The sequence below is a fragment of the Anopheles stephensi genome, chromosome 3 (genome assembly GCF_013141755.1).
Source record: "Anopheles stephensi strain Indian chromosome 3, UCI_ANSTEP_V1.0, whole genome shotgun sequence".
Lineage (NCBI taxonomy): Eukaryota > Metazoa > Arthropoda > Insecta > Diptera > Culicidae > Anopheles > Anopheles stephensi.
The window spans coordinates 7,298,085-7,316,731 of NC_050203.1; the positions used below are offsets into that span (position 1 = coordinate 7,298,085).

Consider the following 18,647-nt stretch of genomic DNA (forward strand, 5'->3'; position numbering starts at 1 on the left):
ACCGCCCATCATCATAACAAACTGTAATCAAAACAACCAACACGTGCGCGTAGAATCGTTCCGTTTTATACCACCCGCATGTAGAAGCTGAATGAAAACGGCGAATAAAATGGTTGCAGACAAAGCAGACGGTGCGTGCCAGCTGCACAATGTGCAGTTTTACAATCTGTTGCCACGCGCAATCGTTTGCTCAGCGTTTGGACAGCTGCAGAAGAAGCTAGCCCAAGCAAGGTAAGTCCCGGCAGCAGAGCCCGCCCCAGGGTCTATGAGTGTGTCCATTGTTACGAACCGTGTTTTCCCGGGGGTTTTGCAGGGATGACGGCACGATCGAAATCTGGAACATGGCCAACGCCCCATTCCTGGAAAAGACCATTCCCGGCGGTGAAGGCATCTCGATCGAGGGGCTCGCGTGGGCCGGTAGCCGACTGTTCTCCGTCAGTCTCGCCGGCACGCTGATCGAGTGGGACCTGGGCAAGATACCGAGCGTTAAACAGTCCATCCTGGTGACGGGTAATGCGGCTTGGTGCATCGACGTGAGCAAGGACGAACGTTTGCTGGCCGTTGGCACCGAGGGTGGCTACATCAATGTGTACCGGTTGGATAACGACGAGGTGGCGTACGAGCGCATTTTGGACAAGCAGGAAGGACGCATTGTTTGCTGCTGTTTCGATTGGACCGGCAACTTCCTGGTGACGGGGTCGGCCGATGCAGTGCGCGTGTGGGACGTACGCAATGGGCACGCCGTGCACAAGATGACTACCGGGCGTTCGAACCGCAATCAGGAAACGACCGTATGGGCGGTACAGGTGATGCAGGATTTCACCATCGTATCGGCCGATTCGCGGGGCAAACTGGTGATATACGACGGGCATATGGGCACGGTGCTGGAGCAACACGTCGTATCGAGCGCCGATTTGCTCTGTCTGGCGCAGGATGTGGAACGAAACTGCATCTTTGTCGGCGGTGTGGAACCAACGATTCGTGTGTTTGAGCGCATCAAAACAAGACACCACCACAACGGAGATAAGCAGTTTGTGCGCGCGTACACCCGGCGCGGCCACACGCACGACATTAAAACGATGGTCGCGTCCGGACGGTACCTGTTTTCGGGTGGGCTGGATGGATCGCTGCTTGTCACGGCGTCACGACCCGTCACGGTCGACGTACACTTTCCGCTGCTACCTTCACCGTCCTCCCGGGTGGTGCGCGATTGCCGATTGATTCTGTTGAAGTACGTCAACTATCTGGAAGTGTGGACGTTGGCGCCGCCCAACAAGCCAGCCCAGGGCGGTACCAAGGTGTTGCAGATACGTAGCAAAAACGACGAGCACATCGTGTGTGCGGCAATGTCCTCCAACGGCAGGTGGATCGTCTATTCGACGGAGCACACCGTTCGGCTGCTGCGGTACGATTACAACCGGGAGGAACCGGTCCAATCGCGGCTGCTGCGCGTTACCAACACACCGGAACAGCTAGCCGTGTGCTATCGGACAGACTTTACGCCCGACTCGACCGGGCTCTTCCTGTTCGATCGCACCGGCGAGGGAACGATCAACTTCTTCAGCTGTACCGCCGGCGACAGTGAGGAGTGGGACCACAAGCAGTCGATCGATGCGGGCCGTTGGCTGTCGGAAATGGTGCACCTGTCGGCCGTGTCCAGCTGCAACCGCTATCTGGTGTGTGCCGACGTTGCCAGCTCGATCGTCGTGTTCGAACGGACGGCGGAATCAAAGTGGAAACGATCGATTTCGCTTCCGCGCTACAAACTACCACCGACGGCATTCGCCATCCAGCCGGGCCAGACACGTCTAGCGGTGGCCTTCTCCGACCACAAACTGTTTGTGTACGATTTCGACCAGTTTACGTTCGTGTTTTCGACCTACGTGAAGCTTTCGGCGGCCGATCATTCGATCGGTGGCATCGCGTTCGATCCTCGGCACGAGTCGGCGCTGGTGTTGCAAAACGGGCCGAAAATACTGTCGCTTCGCTATGGGCCCGAAATAGAGGAAGAAATGCTACAGCATGAGGAACGAAGCTGGAACAAGCGACAGCGCCCGCTGATGAACGGATCGACGCATGGAAATGGTGGCGGTGGTGGTGGTGAGGGAAGCTTAACAAAATACAAACTACGCACAGTGCGGGATGCGCCACGGCTGGTGGCAATTGAATGGCTGGTCGAGAACGAGCTGGTGGCGACCCAAGCCAATGCACTTTCGATGGTCGAACACCTGCCGGCCGCGTTCCGCAAGAAGGCGTACGGCAAGAGGTAAAGCTCGAGCGCGTCTATCCCCCGCCGATGAAGGTATATTACAAGTGTTGTAACGTATATTGTAATAAAATCAAATTAAATGTTAAAACGGAAAACAACGAGATCCGGTGACTGCAGTAGCAACGGGGATTTGTATATAGATTGTTTGGAATTTTTGGTTTATTTCCTCCAACATCACCCGTTGCCAACCGGCACGGGTTGCTGCGATACTCCGATTTTCCTTTTTTCTATTCGCATACACACTCACACAACTCACTCACATCCGCACAACTCATTCATCACGCCGGTACACGGTTCATCGCCTACTACAGCTGCGAAGCACAGCTCTCATCCGCCGTTCTGTCTGGATTCCTTCTTATTGTTCACCTCCGCTTTCTCGTCTTTCAATTAGTATTCTCTCTCTCTCTCTCTTATCAATATTAATCTGATGATTTGTATGTTTCCATGTGTGTGTGTATGTATGTGTTGTTAATGATAAGCTTTCTTCGCATTTAATAGCCTTAGCAGTTAGTAACTGGTTTTTCGATGCTGTTGGTTGATTCTTATGCACTTTTCTTGTCCTTCCCACTACTATATTTCATTACCTTCTCTTGCTTTTACCGTTTGTTTTTTCCGATTACAATAGTTTGAATTACATTCTTGACCTGTCCATTTGTGTTTCTCTTTACAATACCTACCTCCTTTCTCGTACACTAAATGTGTAAAGTTATTTTCATATCTTGTGCTTTGCTGCTCCTCTCTACTCCACCTTTTCCCACCATTACTAACTGAGCCTTGTTTTCGAGTGTTTGTGGTTGTTTGCTTACTTTCGTTGCATAACGATAACAATATGAACGTGCGAGAAGAAGCAATTTCCGCGACTGCTTTACTTCCGAGAAAAAAACAACAGAAAAGATAATCGAAAAGTGAGTAAAACAACGAGGAGAGGAACTGTTTTGCGTGGTTTTATCATACCAGGGCATCCGGTCCGGGCAAGAAGTGCCGAACGAATAATCTCATGTATTAAATTACGTTTAAATTAGCTATCTCCCTACCCTACCGGTTTGGGGGAGAAAGAAAAGGAAAGAGAGAAGAAGGCATTTAAGGGTCGAATAGTTTAGGTTTTTCTTCCTCTAACTAACACATTACACGTCAAAAAACAGTCCAAATATTCATCTCGTTTCTAATTTGCTTACTCCAATTCTGTACGGGGAAAAACGGTTTAGAGTACACGGTATTCGATAGAGTTTGCTTAAGACGAAACGAGTTCTCTCTCTCTTTCTCTCTCTTTTCTATTAGGCTAATAATTTTGTGTCGAATCAGCTACATCCGGATTGATTCAAAATTTTGCTAAACTTCGCGTACCTCAGCATCATCAGTGGGGGAAGAAAATCAAACAAAAGGTGATCAAAATATTAGCTACAAATGAAATCGTTTAACCATATAGTGGGGGAAAAACACACTTATTAACGTACCAATAACGTAGCTTCGTTCGTTTGTCACTAGGGTTTGTTCGTTTAGCAACTGTTGGTGCTTCTTCTGTTCTTTCTCATCGGTTGTCCTTTTTGTGATGTGTATGTGCTTTCGTATTCTCCTTCATTTGTATGTTAATTAATTCTTATTATTTTTCCTGGTTTTTGTTTTGGTTCGTAATTTTCTTCTTCGTCTTTTTAATAAGCATCCTCCGTTCGAATGCCACGTCGTAAAATAGTAGTAGAACACATCTGAATCCGTGGTAGCAGCAGTGGTATTTCGGTAGTGGGTCTTTTTTTCGATACATTTTCCCACTTTTCCTCGGTACGGTGTTGTGTGGATGTCGAACAAAAACCCCCGTTGCCGTTGAGCCCTCACACGGCTATGCCTTTTGATGTATATGTATAGATAGGGTGAGAGTTTAAGTGTTAAAGCTTGTTTGTTCGCGTCTGTGGGGAAGGTGTAACAACCGATACAGGGATACAACTGATTTAGGACGAGAGACATTAGCTAACGCTGATGTGTACGCGCGGTACGAGATTAACTGTGTAGGTGTGTGTGTGTGTTCTAAAAGCCAAACCCAATTTGAGCTTGACGTGACGCGCTTCACATATCCTATCGTCTGCTGCTGGCCAGTACAGCTTTGTGCTAACAAACTTTTGTTTCGAATAGTCCTTGCCGAGGAGTCCGTCTGTTCCGTAAGTCCTCCTAGAATGTTCACTCTCGCCCGCTCGCGTTTCGAGTAGCCTAAGAGCGAAGCTTCGAAGCATGCTATCTACCCTCCCACGGTATGCGTTGGTTTGGAGCTCTTCTCATATCGGAACTGTAGCTGTGCTCACTTCCACAGCTTTTCCTTGCTTATCACACGTTTACATATTTATTTACTTTTTCCTTTGCTAATAATTTCCTCCCCTCCGTCCAACCATCGTGCCCCCCATCGACTCGACCCGCCTTCAACCTATATCGCACACATGTACAATTGTATGAAGGTGCCATAGTAGTAATAGTAAATGGGGGGGAGTGATCCGTCTGCTTTAATTTTAATTACTTTATCAAGATACACTTAAATGCCTACCAGATAATAGATATTGTGTGTTATACCGTTGGTTGTTCGCTTTTTTTTCGCAGCTTTGTTAAATTACTAAAAAACCAAATCTTTTTCTGCGGTTTTGCGCGTTCGGTCACATTTTCTTCTCCTCTATTGTGTCGTGTCGGGCAGAAAGACCAATCGAGAAATGTTTCCTAATCCGGTGACTTCAACCGAGCAGAACAACATATTAACGTAATAAGAATAAGCTAAACCTGTTTTCATACTTAACCCTTAGTTGCAGAAGTGATCGATTGGATGAAACGAATGTTTAAAAAGTTAACAAAACATAAGCGCTCACAAATAGCATTATAGTAAGCTTAGAGGGGAGGGGAAAAACAAACAATTCTAAAGTAATTGCGATATTAAACTAAAGGGGGATTTTTTTTCCTGTATGAAGAGTGATAGAATTCCAATAGTCTGGAGTCTTTTAGAGGGAAAGAAGAAACACGGAGGAGGTGTGAAAGTAATAAGTAGATTGTTCTAAGCGTATGCTGTCTCTTCCAGTGGTGATTAATATGTTGGTAAAGTATTTATAATTCCCCGGTCACGACGTGCCCGCGGTCACTCGGAAAAGCTGACGGTCGTCGGGTGGGTCGAAAAGCAAAGAAAAGTCCTCCATGCACTCACACGCACACGTGTCCCGCGCTCACATAAAAAACACTTGCACGTTTCAAAGTGTTTCACGAGTTTTCACGAGCCTGCGCCTGCCACGACACCACACCTGCGTACCATCATCAGTAGTGTAGCGAGCAGTAGTTTGAAGTAATAATACGTAAGGTGCTATGGATGGGCTTTAGGCGGCGAGCAGATTTCGAATGTTTTTCGGCGTGTTGTCCTCGTTCAGGTGCTTCGTTGTGTAGCGGAGCGCATTCAGCAACGGTTCCGCCTTGACGGCCGGCTGTGCCTGCAGCAACCGCACGCAACCCTTCACGTCTACGTGGGCGCCACGCGCAAACGCACCGACCGGGTGGACGTGATCGTACAGTATCACCAGCCCGACCATTACCCGCAGCAGCAGCAGATGCGTTTCTTCCCGTTCGATCTGTGCCAATAGTTTACTGGAAGCGGCACAAGAAAAAGGTAAATTAGTTAACCAACATTGCAGGGGGCATTCTGCAAAAGACTTACGGATTCTCCAGCATCCGTAGGCAAACTTTCGCCATCGTGCCAAGCGTTTCCGTCGTGTTGTCAACGTTGTCCGAGTTGTCCTGCACAAACTTGGACGTCGCTTCACTGAGCACCTTGAGCATTGGGGTGGCGTGTGCATAGAACAGTGACATACGATTGGCCAGCTCGGTACTGATGATCATCTCGTTCGTCTGGTCTAGCCGCTGCCGGCTGGCGATGCGTCGATAGTAGCTGAAATCGTTCTGAATAGCTGGGGTTTTCATCTGCAACGATAGGCGGTTGGTAAATGAGCGATTCTATCCTCCCTTATAGACCTTCATTCACAAAAAATTGCCTCACCTTGTACTCGTCAAACTTTAGCACAAACTCCAAAATTTCGGCCAACTGTTTGACGAGCGCTTGCTGTGTTTCCAGGTGCTGTGTTGGGTTGAGCCGTCCGCCCACCAGCTGACCGAGCAGCTTCGGCACGATCCGTTCCAGCTCGAGCGAATGTTCGTAGCAGCGCTTCAGCTTCTCCACCAGCGGTATCACAATGTTCCAGGCTTTCTCTTGGCATTCTGGCGAGGGATCGGCGATCGCTTCTCGGATTTCCTTACCGGCACCCTGACGGGGGGAAAAAGAAGAAGAAGATTGAGAGGATCTTAATTGTTATTCAAGCGAAGGTATACGATAGCAAGCTTCTTTGGCGGAAACAACTTCCCGTAGAAGGCAACGTAATGACGGGCGCCGATGGAGGCGTGCGGACTGGCAGCTACGATCAGAATTCCACACGATCATCTCAAGGTGGGTCCGCCATCGATCCCGATGTCCACTCATCGTGGGTTTGGTTTTTTCGGGAGAACATAATTACCATCCTCTTCTGTCGCTCTCGGAGCGGATTGCGGATTTCGCAAGGAATCATCAAAACATCCAACCTCAGCCAACGCAAAAATCAGATCTCCGCCGTCCCACACAGACTCGTTTTATGCCCATCCTGGCTGTTGTCCATCACCACCAGCGTGGAGACTAATGCGCCAATCCGTTTGCTGGTCCGATCACTACTTTCCTTAAAAAGGTAACGATGTCGTTGCCTATAGACACAACCGTAAAAGCGCCATTAATCGATCGCAGCCATGCTTCACGGTGCGCTCCAAGTGCTCTATGCTCTCTTCCAATTTAACGGAGGGGCTTATGTCCAAAAGTCGAACGAATAAATCCCACCCATTCATCTTCCCCGGCCCTGTGTGTGTGGGTTTTTGGGAAACAATCTCTAAAATTGTTGAACCCAACAACTGCGTGAGTGCATTCGCCATCGCTTGAAGTTCAGCCCACTAACCTTGACTTTAATCGCTTTGCTGCTAGCTACCCTCCCCCCACACACACCAAACAGGCTGCTGTGTAACGCTTATCATTATTGGCACGGTCTCTCGTTTGCGGATTGATAGTTTATGCGTGGCCTGGCGAGCAGCAGCAGCAGCAGCAACATTGGATCAACATATCACCCTTGTCATGTCTATCAAGGGCCGGCGAATATGTTGTCCGGGGTGACAAGGGCTGTCGAATCGCTCGACCACTCTCTGGCTGGGGCCATCCGCTTTCCGCTTCCATCAGTCAGACATCCGGTGGAGCCGGGAATGGGGGGGATTGACGAGCCAATGCCTTTTTCGGGGCCAGATAACGCTGCTGTTTCCGATGGAATCGCGAGCCAACGACGCGCCTGATGGAGCACGCAATCGTCTGGGAGTCGGTAAGGAAGTACGATTTAAACCCTCGAAAGGGCATTGAGGAGGAGGTTCATACAAGAATGAAGAGGTATGAACGTGTTCTTCACTATATCAGTAAATAGCAGTAAACTCTTAAGTAAAGAGTTCTGAAGCCAAAGATTCTCATGGTACCCGCCATTTGCCTCCCAAAGACCCTGAAGGGTTAATAGTAAAAATCAAGATACACGTACATTGGGGCTACCGAATAGCTTCGCAGAGTGTGCTGCTACTCCAGTACGTACTTCGATGGTTTGCCGGTTTTTCCGCTTACCGCCATACTATGCTGGCGCATAAATTATCCCGACCCAGCCGTAGTTGCGAGAAGAGAAGCAGCGGATCGAATTGACTGTGTCTAAACATTTGCTGTTTGGGCACGGGGACGTAGTCAGTAGACGCGTTGTACGAGTCGTCAAGCACACCGGATGAATCATTTGACGAGGTGTTGTCTATTCGTCTATTACCCATTTTTTCTCTCGCTGTGTAACGGCGCGAATACGAACACGTACACGTGTCGCTGATGACGAGTCCGGGTGGTTCAATCAATTTGTTTGCCAAAGTGTGGGTCATACACTACTTTTGGGTGTAATTGTGGACTTCTTTTGCTTAAGAGAAGTTGATCTCTTGAACCACGATCAATCGATCGACAGGCACATGATGATTGATCGATTTGATCACGTTTCGAGGAGGACAATTTTACAACTATGCTCTCATCAAGCAATTTCGAAACTCTCCTGACTTCTCGCGACTTCATCCTTTCACTTCGTGCCGGAAATTCACCCAGCCAGGCAAACACACACACATCTCGAGCAGCTTGCCGAGCACCTCCAGGCAAAACATTTATCCTCCCTCTTCAGGTCCTCCGGGCGAGAAGAGTTCAAGGAACGTGTGCTGTAACAGACGGCTGACGTCTGAAGAAGATGTCTTTTCGTGGTTCGGTTCGGTGTTTTGCTCACTCAAGATGATGTGCAATCAACCGGTTAATAGGCCACAATCTGCTGTCACCTGCCGTGCCGTTTGCGCGCCGGTTGTTACGGGCAGGCGGTGTTATTTCTGCTTAACTTTATTTTCGGATGAAAAATAACGAGCCCCACCACCGAATGACGGAACCTCTAGTGCCGGTGTTCCGAAGGCGTTAATGGAAATTTCACCTTAATGCACACTAAATTAATGAAATAACGACCGAATCCTTTTGGACTGGGGCGCAGGAAACCAGGTTGAAATAGACGCAGAAAATGAGGCTTTAATGTGCCCGTCTGTCGCTCGGAATGAGAAGCTTTCATTTGTAACGATAACAAAACGGTTTCCCTTTGGATAGCCCTCCACTTGTGTGCTGTTGTTCGGGAATAAAGAGAATTCTCTCATTGACAGATGTCTTCTTTCTGCGTCACACCGAAAGCACTGCCTCGAGCTGGAAAGCAATTGCAACTTGCAGGCAACCCTCTTACATTAACGCCTCTTGATCCTGCTATGAAATGCTTGTCCCGCATGGCGAAGGGAATCGGCGCGCGTGATGTAATGCTCGTTCGTTACTCGAATTTTCCGCATTTCAGGTGCTCCACAAGTAGAATGCGCTCACAAGAGGTTATTGCGCTTTGCTAAATAATGACTGGGTGGGTAGGACGGAACCAGGATTCGTAGCAGGCTGGGGTGCTAGGTGTTAAAAAGCACACAGGAAGCACACGTATTGCGTATTGCGAGACTTTACAATTGCTGGAAAAAGGTGAAAACCCGCTGTAACATGACGGTATCCTTAATATGTCCTGCGGTAACTGGTTCACGAGAGATCGGACGCCATCCGGTTGGCAAAGCGCTTCAAATAGGAGGCCTTTTTAACGACTAGCAGAACCTTAAAATAGGACACGACACGAAAATGCTCCCGAGCACGATAACGTTGTCATCTCTAAACTCTCCCCACGGTTTTGGCCTCGGTTTTTATCGCACGAACAAAACCAGTGCTCCCCCGACCGATGATGACGATGATGGTCTAACAAATGAATCCTCAGGCGTACAGAACTGTTCACAAACGTGCCTCCTCCTATCGTTCAGTTCAGGAATTGAATAAAGGTGTACACGCCCGGCAGGGACGTTTAGCCGTGGCTGTTGAAATGTTAAACTCACTTCTTATCGCCTGGTTCGCGCCAGGGGTACCAAACGGGGGGTTTAGTTTAGCCGGCACTATTCGTGAAAATAAAAATGATCTCAGCAGAAGAGACGCAGAAGGCAGCAAGATAAGAACATTGGGAAAGGCCTAACCCCTATCTCTGCATGGTTTTATTCATGGGGCCACTATCGAGGGGTTTCTATCTATCTTTGGGGGTAGTTTCCCTTGGCGATTCGCGAATATGCTGGGTGGGTCAGTAGCAGTAAATTCTTGTCCGCGGATGGTTGACGTTTGGTGCCTTGGTTGGTTTTGAACTTCTTGAACGGGCTTGCCTCCGATTGCATGGTTCGGCGAAATTAAGCTTCAAAAAAGGGAAGAAATCAAAACGGTTCTACTAGATTCGATAAGGTGGCTACACCGCGTCGTACGTAACTGCATGCTTACACGATCGTGTCGAGAAACGATTGATAGATAGGTTCTCGCCAACTCAGACGATTACCATTTGCCAGCGAAATTCCCTCTAACGTTTCCTCTATCGCGGTCCTCGCCCAGTCGTACGATTGATGCCTTCGCCACGGTACACAGCGGAACAGGAAACGATCGCGACCAACCGCATGGAACACTCCACACTATTCTTCTTCACTTCTCCAGAGCTCTCTCGCCAGCTCTACGTTTATAGTACGCTTCACGAACTTCCGTTGGCCGTCTTATGGGGAGGCCAACGTCTAGAGGGAAGTCTGGTACGTAATCGGATTAGGTAAATTGTTTATACCGATACCGTTCGATGATTCGAAGCCTAGCTCAACAGCAAAAAATCCCGAGTCTTTTGCCTCGCCTGCCGCTAATTACCTTAGCGAAACGAATTGCCCATGCAAAACGGCGTGCGTGGGGAAGAAGGGCTTACGGGCAAGTTATTCTTCCTTCTGTGGAGTTGAACGGTGAGCCCGCTGCTAAATTATGTATAAACAAAACTGCTTCATTACTACGAGCGCGTGATTTGTGTTATCCAATCTTTGGCCGTAAATTTGATGCATTAAATTAATATCTTTCTTTTCCCCCCTGCGCACACACAAATTGCGTTCCCGATTTCGTATATCTTATCATCGTCCAACATCTCTCTCTCTCTCGCTTGGTGGGCAGCCAGAGTAATATTTGGTCGGTTTTAATTGCTGATTGCCTAGGCCCCAGTTTACAGCATAAATCAAGAACGCTACAACCACACCGAGAAACATCGAAAATAATTATGCCACAAAGTTTGTCATTCTGCCAAAACCATCATCACACAATTCACACGTCTGTCGGTGACATCTTTAAATTCCGCCTTTAAAAACAACCGAGCCGCAAGTGTCGCGCGATAATGTTTCCAACGACTTCCTACTCAAACGCTAGCGGGAGCATGTGTATTAATAAATCGTGTCCTCCCTTCCATTCGGCTTCCACGAGAAATAACGCCTAGACACGTGGCCACGAGCAGTTCTACGCCTGTTGGAGACGTCGAGAGAGAACGTTTCAACAACTACGCGCTGTTGCAGGCATTGTATTCTATGCACGCGCCCGAGTGCATGCTCTGATGGCGCTCCTCAGATTTCGGTTCGCTTGTGCTGCTTTTTTATTGTTCGCTTACTTCGTTACGACCCGACGATGAGATGCACACTAAAGTGGGGAGGCACGCCGATGGGGTGTGCAATAAGAATCGCTGCAGAATTGGTGCCCCCCGTTAATGATGTATATACGCATCGGCGAACAGATCGGAGCAGTGGCAGCGGGAAAGAAACATAATTAATTATTTAATCAACATGCATGCATACGCTTACGGAGCTGTGTGATGAACGCTGCACCTTTCATGTAGCCCATTTCTAGCCGCTGATGAGCTGATGCAGTCGAGCATGAAAATAAATCAGCACCGCATGAAGGCGTTGCACTTCGAAGTGGCAAAAAAAAAAGCCAACCTGGACGGCCCCCAAGAATGATTAGTTCTGGGCATCGTGAAGTGGGACTGGCTACTGGCGGAATAACTGGATTCCTTTGCGCCCTACCCACCCCTACCAATATGGTGGAATTCCGCCGAAGCGTGCTGATTGATTGATTGGTCAGAAAATCAATTGAACGCCTGAGCGAGATTTACGTTGCGATGCGATGATGAGAACGGCGTTTAACACGCATTCGCTTCACGTTGGCTTCCGATCGGCCAGCCGGACAGATAAATTAAAGTTCAAACGTTGGAAGTTATGCTCGATCTCACAAATCAAAGTCGATCGTGCGGTGAGGACACGAGACAGCTGTTGCGCTCTTCAGAAGTAATACTAGTGAGGTGTTGCTGATGATCAGTCAGACCACCTTACTGATAGCTGGATGTCAGGGTTTATATTTAGCACGTTTTAGTCATCAAACACGATTCTTAGCTACTGGAAGCTCTAGTTATTAATATCGAAGCATTGCGTTAATGCAATCAGTATTGAATAACGTCTCCTAGGGTGACACAGACTGACATTAAAAAGCGTTCCCACTAATGTGTTCATTCTTCTGCCTAGACAGCAAAATCACACAAAAAGACATGCTCCACCTGATGAAGAAGTCATCGACTTTTAATGGGTTGGATCATCCCGTCGATGCACCTTACCAAGAGGTGGACCCCCTCTATCTAGCGTTATAACGAACTTAATCGTTGCGCTTCAGCACGATGACACACGACACCCCGGTTGCATCTTGTGTGCATTACCGCCATTTTTTCTTGAGCATCCACCCATCCGAACGGTGTCACCGTCGTGTCGACACAACCCGGTTGGTGCGCGAGATTGGTCACAGATTGCGTTATCGTATTGCCAACGACTCCACCAACGGCAACCGGGGGGGAGTCGGTACGGGGTGAGAAGATTAGTATGTGGCCACCACAGGTCGGGTTTATGAAAATGACCTTGTGTCCGCTGCTGTGCTAAAACGGTACACAAGACAGAAGGCGCATGCGGTGATGAGGACAATTTGCTCCATTTTCTTCGCGAAGACAATGATGATGCATCTTGTCAACTGCACAACCCCATTGAATCGCTAACAACGATACCCAGATGGGTGGGGAGGTTGGTTGGTTGTCATTTTAGCACATCTGTGGTGCCTCTTTTTTCGAAGTCCCTTGCTTGCTATCATCACGAACTTAACACTTCTAGACGGAGTTCTAACTTAACCAAAAAGCAAGCGAGAGCGAGCGAGAGACACGAAACAAACATTAAAACAGGCGGCATTCTAATACCGGTACCGCCAAGTGGGTCAGCACCAATTCTAGTACAGAGGGAGCAAATAGTGTCGGCAACACAGACATCAAGTTGGGGAAGAGCATCGTTTACATTATAGATAAGGTTGCAGCAGCTTGCTTCTCGTTGCTGATGCTGTGAAGAAGTTTGATGATGTGCCAAGATTTAAGCGAGAAAAGCGTCGGAGGGCTACTATTGTGTTTTACTTTCCGTTTCTTTACGCTGAACTTCGAATTGCAATCGAATGTACGTCACATGAAGACTTACGGGGAAAACGAAGACGATCTCCGGGAAATGTGTGCTACAATTCTGTAAGTCTCTACTCATGGGAGAAAATATCGGTCGCTTATCGTCACAACGAGTTATTTTTACTGCACGGGTCCACATATCCCCAGGAGAATTTTTATGGCCTTTCCACCACATTTTCCCCGAGTGCAATAGACGTGCAGCGCAACTGTAAATGATGTATCAATATTTCATACATATCTTTACAGCCAGCGGAAGATCTTCACAGTCCTGCCGTATAGTGCAGCTTTTGATAAGGATTGCTAGTGGGAGTTCTCTGACCTATTTTGAATTCCTGTGCAAATGCAGCTCCGGGAAGAAAAAATGGGATATGTTACACACGATAGGGAACTGATAATCTTAACCCTTCGTTATCTGCTATTCACGATTGTCTTCGGCAGCTGTGGAGCACCACCTTATCCGTAAAGTATAAGCACCGAGAGAGAGAGAGAGCAAAAGAAACCGATTTCCTTTTGTGAATAGTTCCAGTCGCTAAATTGAATCCTATTTTCGGCTACAGGTGGGCTACGAAGGAAAGAATCCGAAAGGATGGGCTGGAGATACTCGCTGAAACCCTCGGGGGAAATTCGAATGAGCGATACTGAACACAGCCAGCCAGCTAGCCACGGGCAGATTAAGATGTGCTTTCACAACTCATGAAGTATTCAAAAACTTCAAATCTTTTTCTACTTTTTGCGTTTGCAAAGGGGATGAAAAGTGGATGCCTTTTCGCTTCCATTTTAAAGGTGACACTCGACAGACACTCGGGCTCGAGGTTGTTGTGTTGTCAAGGACATTTGCTATTTCCCCGGGGAGAGGACACACGAAATTCCACTTTCGGTGGAATGCCACGACAGTGTGGGCAGGTTCACAGTAGTAGTTCTAGTAGTAGTTGGTGCCTTGGGAGGACAATTTTAAACATGTTGTTTACAAGGGTTTGATGGTTGGTTTGGGGATTAAAAAGAAGGGTCTTTAGTTGGTTAAGAAAAGTCTTTAAAATACTCCAACAATTTCATGCTCGACCTTGGAGGGGAAAAAAACACATCAAAGGTTCCACTAACTTTATCCAGCTAGTAGCAGAAAGTCTAAAGCGGCCATGCTTATTCATCCAGCAGCCCTGTAAGCAGGTGTAACGGAGCGCTTTGAAATTGCGTTACCGTACATCATGCGGATCGCTGCAGTGCATGTGCGCTTGTTTGCAGCCATGTGCAAAACTACTGACCCAAATGTAGACACACCCATCCATCCATCCATCCACCCACGTGCCTAGAACCAAAGGGATGGGTGGCGCACAAACGAGTTAAGAAAACTTCACATTGCTTGAATTCTTCTCCTTCAGTCTTTCCAAGCCCAGCCCCCCCCCCCCCCCCAACCTATTCAAGAGATTGTTGCCACACGCACATGTGGCCCACGATCGATGTAATTGCGCGGACCACAACACACAACAGCATAACTCATATTGTAATAGAGACCACGTGCATTAAACTGGTTTTTTGATTTCCCAGTTCCCGCTACTTCTGGTGTGTTTCCCATATTTTTAGAATCCAATAAAGGTACGACGAACTCAGGAGCTAGGGCTAGAAAATCTTGTGCTACTGTTCTACCTTTTCCAGGCACATTAAATTATGTTACAACGCTTTCGCTTGCGTCGGTGTTCTACTGCAAACCCCATCATCGTTTGGCCACTTCCGGTGGCACAACTTGGCGGAGTTTTAGTTTCACCGTGCACCGTCGCTTTTACTTTTCACCGAACATAATTTTCCACTTCGGACATTTCGGGCAAGGAAAAATTTTATAGCATAAAAGCACGAAGTTGCTGCTGTCCTTTTTTTTTGTGTGTCTGGGGTTGGAGGTTTTGTTTCAAGAGAGAACGGGTTGCCTGACATGCACGCGATCAGCATAAATTTCTTCTCAAACTGGTCCTGGCGGCTTTTTTGCGCTTTAGGACATTTGAATGTTTGAAGCGATTTCCCTGGCTTGGTACGGTAGCCGAGCACTTGAAACACACCACTGAATGCTTCATAAAGCAAACAACAAGCTTCCGAGAACGAACCATGGAATGTCAACCATCAATTTACTGGGGAGGTTTTTTTAAAGCATTCGGAATGTGTGTCAGAAACTTTCCGGCAGTTGCAGTTATGCAGCATTGGAATATTGCTATTTCTAAATTCTTGGCTCTCGTTTTTTGTTTTTTTGGTGGGGCCGTTTGGTTAAAGCTGACCTTCACCCGATGGGGCGAGGGAATAGAAATGGTAACAGTAGAGAGTGATGAGCAACGGTCCCTGCTTCACTATTAATCATTCTTTCGGGAAGTAGATCGACGGACGTCCAAGAGGAAAGGGCCCTTGAAGTTAAGCTAACTAGACACGACGCTGTCACCAAAGGTCAAATAGATAATGGAGGGCAAGGCATACAAGATGGCAACCCGGCATCACGCCACAACATTCCAGAAGAAAGTGCTTTCCTATTGGGGCAGTAAGCTAATCAGAATTGATTCTACTTATGTTATAAAAAGAGGGAATATTCTGTTGAGATTAAGTAGTTGAAATATTTAATCTATGTTGGAACTTTCGAAGAATTCTTCAACAACGCAATACCGACCCTGGTGGCCGATCGAATCGTGGCGCGATGAAATCAATTGACTCACACAATCTCTCCCAGACCCCTTTAGTGTCCTCTCCATTTGGGGGCTTGTTTGGAAAAGCTTCAATTAAGAACCACCCTGTCTACCGCAACCTCTAGCTATTTACGATTTAGAAACCCTAAATTAACTTTACCAGGTTCCACCAGGTCAAAAGGCTATCGGACGTGGCGTGCCGTGCTATACATGCTGCTTTAGACCCTTTGTTTTCGGTGAAATAACTCCACTGCAGCTGATGTCCGTTACAGCTGGTGCACGACGCTTCCCATCTCTCCTCCGCGTGGTGTCCGATTTCCTCGTCACAAACGGGTGCACACAGACACACCTCACTGCGTGTGCATTGTAAGCGACCGTTTGTCAACCGCGGGGTACCGGCAAGCAGAACTAGATACCGATAGAATGCAAACACGCACCTTGTGGCACGCTCGCTGCAGACTCGGAGCTGGTAGGTATTTAGCAACAAACCAATGCAAACACATTCACCCCCCCCCCCCCCCTTTTTAAGGTGCCTTTTAGCCTTGGCTTACAAACTAACTCGGGTGAGACGGGTGGGGAGGATGGGGCACAAGAACTGCATTTGTTTGCGAGCCGACGGAAGTTGCAGCTGAAAGACGGGCGATGTTGTGGGCATCGATTTTAACCTCTGACATACTGTGAGGTGGCCCTCCTCAGTTGGTGCGCGCCCAAGACTGCTGCAACTGCCGCAGTTCCGATTGCATAATTCGAACGAAGTGTTTTGGTGAACCTTTTTTTCGCTGAGGGTTCTTTTCAAGGAAATTCTAGCGAGGGAGAGAGTTCTAGACATCCTTCATATGATACTTGCTAAAGGGATGCACCCTGGTTAGTAATACCAATTAGCTGGACATGTTTTCTTGCACCTATCAAATTCTTGCTCGGTGAGGCCATGTAGGGAAGGATTTTGCTTCAAGGAGAGCCTTAAAATCAGTCTTATTGCACATAAAGTTCCTCATCCGAGTAGGGGCGCCATTTTAATGATTTGAATTTTTAATGCATCAAAGATCCGTCTTTCTAACTCTCTTCACCTTACGTCAGAGGAACTTAACTCTGAAGGGGTATTTTCGCGCGATTAATCATTTACCATTGCAACAAACTTTTATCTCACCGCACCCGCATCGGCCGTTGCTCGCGGGCGGCTCACGCGACGAGAAAGGAATTCCGGGTTCAGTGCGTCTTGGCGGTGAATCATTCAGCTTCCCTCCAACCTATACGCCACCTCACATCTTGCCTTTATTTATTCACACAACAGTGAAAAAAGATCGAAAGATGCGGTGTCATTCGCAACAACAGTGGAAGTAGCAACAACATTCTCTCAGTTCTTCCCCAACAGAGTGAAGGATTTATTTTAAGAAGCAACTTTTACCAACCACAATGTCCGGGGGCAAGTGTAGTTGTAGTCTTTGAATTTTTTTAAACACTTCCCAAAACTTCCCGAGCAGTTAAAAAAATAAAGGAAGTGACTTGTGGGAAAGGAAAATTTTTGTGACATTGCAAATCACCTTCATCTAGAAGGAATAAACCATGATGTCATTTTGTAGAAGAACAAAACACAAAAAACCCTCCCTTAATCAATGTGTGTTTTTGAACTGAGAATGTTACTCCAATCCATCACTGATCGAACTCAGGCAGCAGGCAAACGTTTTAATGAACACGTAACGATCGATGTTTGAGCTGGTGACCGGCTGAGAGCTGGTTAACAGCTGGACGCTAAATGACATTGTGCCTCCGAACGGTCACAGCGGATCGAAATAAGACATAGAAGGGAACAAAAAAGTGGTGTGTGCTTTTAACCACCTGATTTCATTCGCGCAAATCGATACATATTTATAACTGGGCAACATGTGCGAAATTGTTCCGTGGCGAGGGGACTCACAATGGGAATCTGTTAGTCACGCACTGGGGTGTGCCGATAATGTTTAACTTTTTTTTGCTGCTTTTCACTTATTCAACTTTCCATAGGATTCATATTGTACCTTTTTCGTTCGCTTGTCAAGTTTTGTAAATGTAGCCAACGACCGACAGACCGACCGACCGAGTAACAGAATGGATCACCGCAGGCAAGAGTGCGCTAAAAACTAGCGAAAATTACTTTTCGCTCCTTGCACAATACACCCAACCAAGCCAGGATCGATCCCGTTGTTTTTCCTGGCTCGCTACTCCACAGGATATTAACAGAGCTGCTCTTTGTTTTGTGCTTCTCTTCTACTCGACCCGACGAGCGGGAGGATATTCTTGGGCAGGTTGGGAAAATTACTGCTCGGTAGGGCAGCAGCTGCTGTTCGAGCGTTTTCGAGGTTGGTTCACAAATTTTCCGATCGATTTTAAGTAGGTCAGTTACCCGCGACCAACCCTACTACTACCTGGGGTGGAGCGTTTTCCCAGTGCTGGACCATCATCGTCGGACGGACGGTGCAAGATCTGTGGGTATAAAGCTTTCTAGATGGGGAGAGAGGTTGTAGCACACAACTGACAACAGAACAGAGGCGGATTGGATGCATTTAACGGCACGGTTCTTCGTATCGTATGCTATGGCAGGGTTTCCCGGGTCACGTTACTAGTGTCCGGATGTCGAAAAAATTGCGAGTTATTCAATAATCTACGATTTGCTCCCAAATTAAGATATTTGAGACCAGCAGGGGGCTGTCTTCATACTTCCAATCCCATCCGAACCATTTC

The 18,647-nt window shown here is 47.5% G+C and overlaps 2 protein-coding genes across 10 annotated transcripts in view; one reads left to right on the top strand and one right to left on the bottom strand.

Moving 5' to 3' along the window:
- On the top strand, positions 1-3,460 carry LOC118510464 (U3 small nucleolar RNA-associated protein 4 homolog). The gene is made up of 2 exons (XM_036052319.1): positions 1-231; positions 314-3,460. The coding sequence occupies exons 1-2, from the start codon at positions 92-94 to the stop codon at positions 2,268-2,270; spliced, it is 2,097 nt and encodes a 698-aa protein (XP_035908212.1). The 5' UTR covers positions 1-91; the 3' UTR covers positions 2,271-3,460.
- The window catches only part of LOC118510469 (CYFIP-related Rac1 interactor B), a 27,101-nt gene continuing 10,860 nt past the window's right edge, over positions 2,407-18,647 (bottom strand). For all 9 annotated transcript variants that reach the window (XM_036052327.1, XM_036052336.1, XM_036052333.1 and 6 more), the window contains exons 3-5: positions 6,279-6,542; positions 5,940-6,202; positions 2,407-5,869 (exon numbers count right to left, since the gene is read on the bottom strand). In XM_036052327.1, coding sequence (XP_035908220.1) covers positions 5,605-5,869; positions 5,940-6,202; positions 6,279-6,542 — 792 coding nt within the window. In that variant the 3' untranslated portion in view covers positions 2,407-5,604. The remainder of the gene's footprint in view (positions 5,870-5,939; positions 6,203-6,278; positions 6,543-18,647) is intronic.